Consider the following 10,587-nt stretch of genomic DNA (forward strand, 5'->3'; position numbering starts at 1 on the left):
AAACAGACCTAGACAGAGGACAAGAACAAAACTAGGAGTGGACAGCTTTGGACATTGGTACTGGGATGAGGAAGAGGGAGGGAACAGACTGTTAGGTGCAGCCATGGGATTAGGATGGTCAGGAAAGGCTCCTGGGCAGAGTGTTTGAGGGGATGGGAGAGTACAGGGCTGGGCAGAAAGCAAGGCAGAGAAGGGAGAGAAGTCAAATGGTAAAGCTGTGGAGACAGGGGTTTGGACAGTAATCAGAGATGTATGAGTCTCAAAGCCATTAGTGAAGAGTTGTTAGGAGATGCCAGAAGTGCCTCCGTGGATGTTCTATATACAGCCCTTCCAGGGCTGCAAAGGAGAAGTCTCTTATACCAGGGGCAGCAGGAGGGCCAGAAATAGGCTCCAGCCATTGTTAATACCCTCAGGTGGGTGAGAGATTGGGGATGGCTGAAGCTCCCTGATAAGCAATCACTTTGGGAAAAGTGTTGTGAATGAAATTTTGAAAGGGTGATGACCTTTAGAGCTAGAACCCAGCATCTTCGAGGTCCTCACAGAGCCTGGCCTCTCGCGTCCCAAGACTTCTCAATTTACCCCATGTAAACAATAAACTACAACCCCCAGCATCACTTAGTGCTCATTTGGCTCGCCTTCCGGGGATTTGAGCATTTCCGGCGGAAGTGGCCTCGGCTACGCCAATCTCCTTCCCTAAACAAAGTAGACTACGATTCCCACTGTCCTCCGCGCCAGGGGTGGGTGGGATAAGAAACCGGAAACCGCACGCGGACCTGGACCAGGTGAGGCAGTAGGGGGCTGGAGGCCTGGGGCTCCGGGGCAAGCTGAGGGCCCTCGGGGGTCCGGGGCGGCAGCAGGCCGGGAGCTGGAATGTCGGTGTTTTGGGGCCGCTCGCTCGGTCTGGGACTCTCTCTCGCGCAGGAGAGCCGAGCCCACGGAACTGCCCTGGAGTCTTGCGAGGACGCGGCTTTCCCGTCGGGCGGAGCCCGCGGGCGGGCGCGGTTTCTTAGGGAGCCTTAGTCCTCGGCCCCCTCGGAACCAGGAGGAGGGATGTAGTGGTCTCTTTGAGTCCACGCGCTGTTATTGTTATTCGCAGTGTATTATTTATTCTTCGTTTAAGGATTTGCTGATTGTCCCTGTGGATCCCTGGAGTGCCCCCAAGGGACAGGGGTGTGGAGTGTTCTGGATTCCTTCTTCACTTCTGGGTTTAGTGTCAGAGAACCTAGGTGGCCAGACATAATCGCTGGATCACCCTCTGCTTCCTTTGCAGTTAGTGTAATATGACACTGTGATTTATAAAGTATCTACATTTCTTGAGTTTCTGGCTCTTGGTCACTCTAGGTAGGACTTCCAAGTGCCTCCTTTGGGCTCCCGTAGTGTTTTGTTCAGGACATTAAAAGCTCGAATCACAGTATATGTACAGTTGTCCTTCTGTCATCTCACAGTAGTCTCTGAGCCTGGCCTACCTTTTACTTATTTTGGATTTGTTTCTTACCAAGAGACTGCCACAGTGCCTGTCACGCAAAAGACTCATAAATATTAGAAAAAATAAATGAGTTAACAACTGGTTGTAGGTTGGATGGAATTTGTTATTTTCATTTCATAGAGAGGAGAGGTAAATGATTTGCTAAGAGATTCTTTTTAGAGATGAAAGTAGGATTAGACTTTGAGTCAATTGACACCTAACCTGTGGCTCTTGCAGTCAGGCTTTGAAACTCTGGAACACTGGAAATAAGGCCTTGTCATCTTGTGTACCACCAGCCTTGCTGTCTCCAGCATAGGTCTCTAATGATCAAATGTAGGCCCAACTTAAGACTTGAGAGAGATCCCAGAGCTGGAGCAGCCAATCCACTGATGTTGGCACGGCCTGGGCAAAGCAAAGCAAGGGCTCCTGAAACATCTGAGTTCTGCACATCTCCCTTCTCAGCTTGTTTGAGTCCAGTGGGCCCTGGATAACCACCTGGGCAGATCAGTTAAAGGCTTCAGAGATCAGTCTGGGGAAGGAGTTCTTAAGTTTGGTCCCTGATTTTTTCTTTCTCACTTCCCCCAGGCCAGGGTCAGAGAACAGGTTGATAGATCGAGCTGTTGCGTCAGCCCGGAGTTCCTCCTGGGGGAAGAGGTTACTCTTGACCTGGGCAAGGGGTTGAGAGGAAAGAAGAACCATGGTCCTTGCCCTGTGGGGGCGGCCTAGACGTGATGGAAACATGCCCAGAGCCTGACAAGCCCTCAGAAGGAAGCAGGCAGAGTGCAAAGTGGGCAGCTGAGCCTTGAGTGAACTCAGGGTATAGAACTAGAGAGGAGGGGGCAGGTCCCGTGCCCGAGTGGTTGGGTTCGCGTGCTCCACTTCGGCGGCCCAGGGTTTCACCAGTTTGGATCCTGGGCACGGACATGGCACTGCTGGTCAGGCCATGCTGAGGTGGCATCCCACATGCCTCAACTGGAAGGACCCACAGCTAAAAATATACAACTATGTGCCGGAGGGCTTTGGAGAGAAAAAAGGAAAAATAAAATCTTAGGGGAAAAAAAAAGAAATGGAGAGGAGTCCATCAGGAAGGGCTCCTTGGTAGAAGGTAGTTTTAAACAGGATTGAAAAAGAAGGGAATGGACAGAGCTGAGCAGGTGTTTGTTGACTAACAAGAGCTGGGACCTTGGAGATATGGAGGGAAATCGAACAGGGCCTGGCCTCTGATCTGCTCAAATCTAGTTGGGCAGGCAAGGTGTGAATTCATGAAGAAGCCACTAACCATGGTGACGCGATGGTTCTTAGCCTTCACCAACCATCAGAATCACATGGGGAAACTTGTTTAAAATCCTGATTCCCAGGCCTCACTAGACCTACTCGTGTGGGATGGGGTTGAGGAGCTGTGGCAAATGTGCAGTGTCCTGAGGAGGGAAGGCATTACCAAAGGAGCGGTTTGAGTTGCATCTTGAAGGATGGGTACGATTTGGATGTGTGGAGCTGCTGGGGAGTCTGTCCTGGTTGACTTGAGGAGTAACTTTGCTTTGGGTTTGTAGAAATGGCATGTGCCAAGTTTCGGAAGTTGGGGTAGGAAAGGCATTTTGAAAGTGTGAGTGGAATGATCAGGCTGGAACACTGGGTTTGCATGGGAGTGGTGAGAAGGAAGACTGGAAGGAACGGCCTTTGCAGGTGACAGAGGTCACGGGAGTGCTCCCTCTGCCCCCCGCCTCCTCCCCTTACTTCCCTCTTTGTCTTCCCCTTTTTCCTTCCTTCCTCCCTTCCCCCCTTCCCCTCTTTTGTTCTCCCCCCCTCACTTACACATAACATTTCTTTCCATCCTTTATATCAATCTTACGAAGTGGATATTATTCTTAGTATAGATGGTCCCTGACTTATGATGGTTCGACTTATGATTTTTCAGCTTTACGATGGATGGTGCAAAAGCGATAGGCATTCAGTAGATCCAGTACATCGCATTTTGATCTTTTCCTGGGCTAGCGATGTGAGGTAGGATACGCCTGTGACGCTGGGCAGCAGCAGCGATCTGCAGCTCTCAGCCAGCCACCTGATCATGAAGGTAAACAACCGGTACGCCTACAACCCTTCTGGACCCATCCAACCATTGTTTCACTGTCAGTACAGTAGTCAGTAAATTACATGAGATATTCACCACTTTATGATAAAATAGACTTTACGTTAGATGATTTCGCCCAAGTGTAGGCTGATGTAAGTGTTCTGAGCACGTGTAAAGTAAGCTAGGCTAAGCTATGTTTGGTAGGTTAGGTGTATTAAATGCGTTTTCCACTTACGATATTTTCAACTTAGGAGGGCGGCCAGCCCCGTGGCCTAGTGGTTAAGTCAGGCGCACAATGGACTTATCAGGACATAACCCTGTCCTAAGTCGAGGAAGATCTGTATTTGGTTGAGGAAACCTGAGGCCCTGACCATGGTTACACAGCTTGTAAGAGTCTTCTCTTTTCTTTTTTCTTTTTTTTTTTTTGAGGAAGATTAGCCCTGAGCTAACTACTGCCAGTCCTCCTCTTTTTGCTGAGGAAGACTGGCCCTGAGCTAACATCCATGCCCATCTTCCTCTACTTTCTATGTGGGACGCCTACCACAGCATGGTGTGCCAAGTGGTGCCATGTCTGCACCTGGGATCCGAACCAGTGAACCCCGGGCCGCCGAGAAGCAGAACGTGCAAACTTAACCACTGTGCCACCGGGCCGGCCCTGTAAGAGTCTTTTCTGTGTCTGGTGGTCATCTCACTCACCACTGAGGTGGGTTTTTTTGTTGTTTTTTTCTTTTGGTGAGGAGGATTGGTCCTGAGCTACATCCGTTGCCAATCTTCCTCTTTTTCCTTGAGGAAGATTGTCCCTGGGCTAACATCTTTGCCCATCTTCCTCTATTTTGTGTATGGGATACGGCCACAGCATGGTTTAATGAGTGGTCTGTAGATCCATGCCCAGGATCCGAACCTGCAAACCCCGGGCTGCCACAGCGGAGTGTGTAAACTTAACCACTACACCACCGGGCCGGCTCCCTACTGAGGATTTTTGAATGTGGGCAAGAAGCTGGGCTGGGGTTGTAGAATTAGCAGGGGGCTGATCGAAGTCTCCCAGGCAAGATGGTTTGGGTGGTTAAGAGCACAGCCTTGAGTCACATAGTTTGGGTTCAAATCCCAGCTTCATTACATGCTAACTGCGTGACTCTGGGCCAGTGGCTCGATCTTGCTAAGCCTCAGTCTTCTCACCTGTAACATGGGAGCAATAATCCCCACCTCCTGGGGTTGTTTCGAGGCTCAATGAGGTGTATCTGGCACAGAGCCGTTGCTCGCCACCTGGAAGCTGTTGTAATTAGCCCTCTAATTAGTCTCTGGGCTGTGGCTGTGCACCTGCCTCTCATTCCTCAGCATCCGTTTCCAGGACACGGGCCATCCTGGCTCAGCTCGTTTTATTAGGGATGATGTAAAGGTGCTGAGAGTTTGCCGCCCGTAAATATTTATTGAGAGCCTACCATGTGCTTGGCATGGCCTAGGAACTCGTGACTCAAGACCTGTGCCTGATGGAAAGTGGGGGATGGTTGCTGGTTATGGGCTATTCTCAGCAGGTGATAGAGGAAGAGGAAGGATACTTGAAGCGGGGAGAGGACAGGCCCTTCGTTACCAAGAACTGAGATGAGCTCAGTCCTGCGTGGAGGTTGGGGGATGACTGACACAGTCTCTTCTGAGCTCAAGAAATAGTACTAGGGGCCCTGGCCAGCCTGGATCCCTCCCACTCTAGGGCTGAGGACTGATGGGGCTACTGTCCATCTCTTTTCCAGGTGACAGTGACATGGCTGTGCCCCAGGCCTTCCTGCTGGGGCCCCTCCATGAGCCTGCAGGTGGCCTGATGGAGCCCCAGCCCTGCCCTCGAAGCTTGGCTGAGGGCTTCCTGGAGGAGGAGCTTCGGCTTAATGCTGAGCTGAGCCAACTGCAGTTTTCAGAGCCTGTGGGCATCATCTACAATCCCGTGGAGTATGCGTGGGAGCCACATCGCAACTACGTGACCCGCTACTGCCAGGGTCCTAAGGAAGTGCTCTTCCTGGGCATGAACCCCGGACCTTTCGGCATGGCCCAGACTGGGGTAAAGGGCTTGGCTTCTCCTGGCTGGTGGGGTGGGAGGCCCCAAGGTGGATGCTTGCCTGCGTGTGCTGTGGAGGAGGAGCATGTGCATGGCTGCAGCCCCCATCCCCTCCCAACACACACACTGGCTCCTGTGTTCTCAGACAGTCTCCTGGCCTCGCTGCCGTAGTTAACCCAGCACATTAATGGTAGTTCCGTTTCCCCTGTGAGCTGTCCACTAATTGCCTCTGAGAGCCCTGTCTTCCGCCAGCCTCATCCTTACCTTGCCGGATCTCCCCTCTCCCTAGAGTGTGGTTGGGGTCAGGAGAGGGACCAGGGCTACCATGTCCTCAGGGGAGACTGCTTGACAGGGGTGGGTCTGGAAGAGATGCCAGGCGTTCAGGCATCCTGGGTTCTGTTTCTTAGCTGAGGAGTGGTTTGGAGCAGAGCCAGGTTCCAGGACCTACTTGCTTTCCTTTCAGACCTCGCTGTGAGTGACTGCCCCTCAGTTGGGCTGCTCGGCAGGTGGGGGAGGGGAAGAGGCTGCAGGGCAGGAGGCTCAATCGCTTTTATTGACCTCAACTGGGGGATGAAGGGTGATCAATGATGATCGATGGAAATGACAGCCTGAAGCTTGGGGCTGAGAGGGCACCCAGAGAGCAGTGGTCAGCCCTGTCCTTGTGCCTCCTCTGACCCTGGCTCCCTTTCTGTGTCAGACCATCTGTTTGTTCCCGGTACTACCCATCACGCCCTGGGTAGGGCTAGATATCCCTATGTACTTCCTGTATGTGGTCCCAAAGGCTAGTGGGGTAGAGGCAAATAGATTCTTCTGGACCAAAGTCCACAATGAAAAATTGGAGAGACGGACAGGATCAAACCACAGGGCCAGGAATCCTTGTCTCAGGCCTTTGGTGGTGGTGGGTGTGTGTGTGTGTGTCTGCAGGCTAGATCCTCCTGGAAGGTGGAAAGGGGTCCAGAGCCCAGGCATCGGGTCTCCAGTGTGAAGTCCTCATGTCTCTCTCCTTCCCCACAGGTGCCCTTTGGGGAAGTGAATGTCGTGCGGGACTGGTTGGGCATTGGGGGCCCTGTGCTAACCCCTCCCCAAGAGCACCCTAAGCGACCAGTGCTGGGACTGGAGTGTCCACAGTCAGAGGTGAGCGGTGCCCGATTCTGGGGCTTTTTCCGGAACCTCTGTGGACAGCCTGAGGCCTTCTTCCGTCACTGCTTTGTCCACAATCTGTGTCCTCTGCTCTTCCTGGCTCCCAGTGGGCGCAACCTCACCCCTGCTGAGCTGCCTGCCAAGCAGCGAGAACAGCTTCTTGGGGTCTGTGACACGGCCCTCTGCCGGCAGGTGCAGCTGCTGGGGGTGCGGCTGGTGGTGGGAGTGGGGCGGGTGGCTGAGCAGCGGGCACGACGGGCTCTGGCAGGCCTGATGCCCGAGGTCCAGGTGGAGGGGCTCCTGCACCCCTCACCTCGTAGCCCACAGGCCAACAGGGGCTGGGAGACGGTGGCCAAGGAGAGACTGAATGAGTTGGGGCTGCTGCCACTGCTAACAAAATGAGTGCCCCTGGGGCACGTAGGACACAGTCAAGGCCCCACGTCATTCTTGGGCACGCAGATCTACACGCCTCCTGGACAAGCAACAAGGTCATCCTCAGCTCCCCGCTTCCCGGGAACCGCGTTCTTTGATCATTGGAGCTGTCTTCCGACCCGCTCGGGCAGTCTTGACACTGCTCCTGCTTGCCCTCTGATCCCTGCTTTCGTCACCTTCCTTTGAGCATTGCCTCTTTGGCTCTGTGGTACCTAGCTCCACAGAGAGTCAGCACCTGCAAACTGCTCTACCTCACTGTTTCCTTGGGAGTCTCTCTTCAGCTGAGAGTCACCCACACAGTGACTTCTGAGGTCATATTTGCTGTTTTAGAGAAAAGATCCTGCCAGGATCCCCACCTGTCCTCATAGAACAGGTTGCTTCAGCTGACCCCTTTCCTCACAGGGACCAGGACAAAGCATGGGGCAAGGATGGTAAGAGTGAACTTCTTATGAGAGACTGAGGCTGGATCAGAGGGAGAAAGAATTCAGTGTGGCAGAGTGGGAAAGGCCCGAAGACTGGGATTTTCATCCCAGCTTTGAGACTTGTGAACTTTATGACTTGGGACCAGTTGATTAACCTCTCCAAGCCTTAGGACCCTCATCTCTAAAATAGGGATCCCTCCCCGTGGGGTTGGTGTGAGGGTTAACTGAGACAACCCTTGAGAATGCCTTGCATAGTGCCTGGCACAGGGGTACTCGTTACACCTCTTGCCTCCGGGCTGGGGAGTCACTGCACTACAAAGGAAGCCCCTCCACCCTGAAGACCCTGCTGGGGGGTCTGGGCCTCCTCCTTGGCCAGGCGAGGGGCGGATTCTAGCCTTGCCAGCAGTGGACCAATGACTTTATGAAAAACCCAGCTTATGATTTTTCAGTCTTAAGCATTAAAAGCTCCTAAACCCTTTGTCTTGGTCCTTTCCCCTCCTGCATGTCAGGGATGGAAGGTGGTCGTTTAGATGTTCCTCTCTCTTACCTCTTCACTGTTTGCAAAGGGTTCTCTTGGGTAGCTGAGGGCGTTGATGTAAACAGACCAGTTGCCTTACCAAAGCTGCAGGGTCTCCGTTAGAGGCCTGTCCCGCAGTTTGGGGACACTGTGGGGAGCAGGGGTGGGTGGCTGGGAGCCTGGGATCTCCAGCTAACTCGTCTCTTCTGTCTGCTGCATGACTGGTTGGCGGGCCCCTTTGGTAGGGGCCAGGAGAGTGCTTCGAGTTGGGAGCAGAGCAGGTCCTGAGACCACCTTCCTGAGGAACACACGGTCGAGCTCTATCTCTTGGGACAGGTGATCTCCAGCTTTCAAAATTAAGATTTTTAGTACAAGTATCCCCCTCCTCCAGCCAAAGTGTATAATAAAGATTTTTTTTTAACAGATTGGCACTTGAGCTAACATCTGTTGCCAATCTTTTTTCTTCTTCTTCTTCTCCCCAAAGCCCCTCAGTACATAGTTGTATATTCTAGTTGTAGGCTCTTCTAGTTCTGCTATGTGAGATGCCGCCTCAACGTGGCTTGATGAGCGGTGCCATGTCTGTGCCCAGGATCCAAACCAGTGAAACCCTGGGCCACCGAAGTGGAGTGCATGAAGTTAACCACTCGGCCACAGGGCTGGCCCCATAATAAAGAATTTGACAGGCCTTTGTCCTTGGTTCCTGGGAGGGAGACTCTTAAGTCCTTGGAGTTTCCCAAGTGATAGAAGGATCTTTGTTACCACTGGTGGGCCCCTCAGACCATGCCTGAATTTATGCTAATATTTGACTCAGGCTGAGGGCTGACCATGCCAGTGAGACCAACCATGTGGTTAGAAGGTTGGGACTTTGAGCCAGGTGATATCAGCTTTACCTCTAGGGAGGGTAGGGGGGCTGGAGATTGAGTTCCACCACATGGTCAATGATTTCAATCAATTATGCCTACACAATGAAGCCCTAATAAAAACTCTGGACACTGAGGCTTTGGTGGACTTCCTGGTTGGTGAACACATGGATGCGTCTGGAGGATGATGTCTCCTGACTGCACGGAGAAAAGACATGGAAGCTGTGTTTGGGGTCCTCCCAGACCTCACCCTGTGTGTCTCTTCATGTGGCTGCTCCTGATTTGTAAACTTTATAATAAAACTAATTGTAAGTAGAGTGCTTTTCTGAGTGCCGTGAGTCATCCTAGCAAATTATTGAACCTAAGGGGATCATGGGAACCTCCAGATTTGTAACCAGTAGGTCAGAAGTGCAGGGGACCCCTGTACTTGCCACTGGCATCTGAAGTGAGGGCAGTCTTGTTGGCGATTATGCCCTGAAACCTGTGGAGTATGTGCTAACTCCAGGTCGTTAGCATCAGAATTGCTGACAGTTTCGCACCCCCACATGCCTCAGACTCCTTTCCTCTCTTTCTGCTGTCACTGCTAGTGCCCCACATTGCAGAGCCCTGGATTAGACCCTGTGGAATAATTGCACAGAGAGAGAAGCCGTTGTTCCCTTATGTATTTAGCTGAAGTAGTCAGGGAAAGCTCTCTGGAGGAGGTGGCGTTTCAGGTGGCCTTAGGGACTGGGAAAGTTTTGGAGAGCCTACAGAAGAGCATTGTTATGTTCAAGGGGTGGTGAGTAGATTAGAGTTGACTTGGCCCAATTGGGAGAAAAAGCTGGAGAGGGAGTGGGCCAGCTTGTGAAGGGTCTGGAATGCTAAACTAATCTTTGAGAATTTAAAGTCCAGTGGGGAAGTGAGATGCATAGAACACACACATTTGAAACGCCCAGATGGGGATGAAGGGGCAGGCTGTACAGGAGGCGGAGCAGTGCCATGGGTCATGAATGGGAAGGGAGGGGACTGGCGTATGGGGCAGATGTCCTGGCAGGTAGCAGAGGTGGGTGAAAGCCTAGAATTGGGTGAGAGTCATGAGAGGGTGGGGCTGGAGCTGGGCAGTGCATAAAGGCGCTTGAACAGTAGTGACCAGGGTGATGACTTGAAGGCAGAGGTGTGGCAGAGTCACTGCTGGGTCTGGCTTCTAGCGGGGGCTCTTGTGCTCAATTCTTGGGTGCATCTTGTCAGGGAGAGGCTGATTAGGGTCCTGGGCCTGCATTTTCCCAAGGACACTGCATTAGTCTGCTAGGGCTGCCATAACAAAAATACCACAGACTGGGTGGCTTAAATGACAAATTTATTGTCACACTTCTGGAGGCCGGAAGTCCCAGATGCAGATGTCAGCAGGGTTCGTTTCCTCTGAGGCCTGTCCTGAGCTTGCAGATGGCTGCCTTCTCGTGGTTGCCCCATGGCCTTTTCTCTGTGGGCACCCCTCCCTGGTATCTCTCTCTTATGAGGACCCTGATCATACTGGATTAGGGGCCCAGCTTTATGACCTCACTTAACCTTAATTACCTCTTTAAAGGCCGTCTCCAAATACAGTCACAATGGGGGTTAAAGCGTCAACATATGAATTTGAGGGGGCACAATTCAGTCCATA

At 52.4% G+C, this 10,587-nt stretch overlaps 1 protein-coding gene across 7 annotated transcripts; it reads left to right on the forward strand.

The window, feature by feature from the left end:
• Nucleotides 1–741: 741 nt before the first annotated feature.
• Nucleotides 742–9,265, forward strand: SMUG1 (single-strand-selective monofunctional uracil-DNA glycosylase 1). 7 transcript variants are annotated; one of them, XM_046640893.1, is made up of 4 exons: nucleotides 742–782; nucleotides 3,381–3,536; nucleotides 5,279–5,580; nucleotides 6,592–8,544. In XM_046640893.1, exons 3-4 carry the CDS (start codon nucleotides 5,290–5,292, stop codon nucleotides 7,117–7,119), a joined length of 819 nt encoding a protein of 272 aa, XP_046496849.1. In that variant the 5' UTR covers nucleotides 742–782; nucleotides 3,381–3,536; nucleotides 5,279–5,289; the 3' UTR covers nucleotides 7,120–8,544. The 7 variants fall into 7 exon arrangements, 6 of the variants coding, with proteins under 6 accessions (XP_046496849.1, XP_046496870.1, XP_046496859.1 ...); XM_046640884.1 differs by lacking the exon at nucleotides 742–782 and adding an exon at nucleotides 4,080–4,236 and having other exon boundaries at nucleotides 2,502–3,536; XR_006885422.1 differs by lacking the exon at nucleotides 742–782 and adding an exon at nucleotides 9,060–9,265 and having other exon boundaries at nucleotides 2,503–3,536; nucleotides 6,592–8,424.
• Nucleotides 9,266–10,587: the final 1,322 nt, after the last annotated feature.

The sequence above is a fragment of the Equus quagga genome, chromosome 1, assembly GCF_021613505.1.
Source record: "Equus quagga isolate Etosha38 chromosome 1, UCLA_HA_Equagga_1.0, whole genome shotgun sequence".
NCBI classification, from domain to species: domain Eukaryota; kingdom Metazoa; phylum Chordata; class Mammalia; order Perissodactyla; family Equidae; genus Equus; species Equus quagga.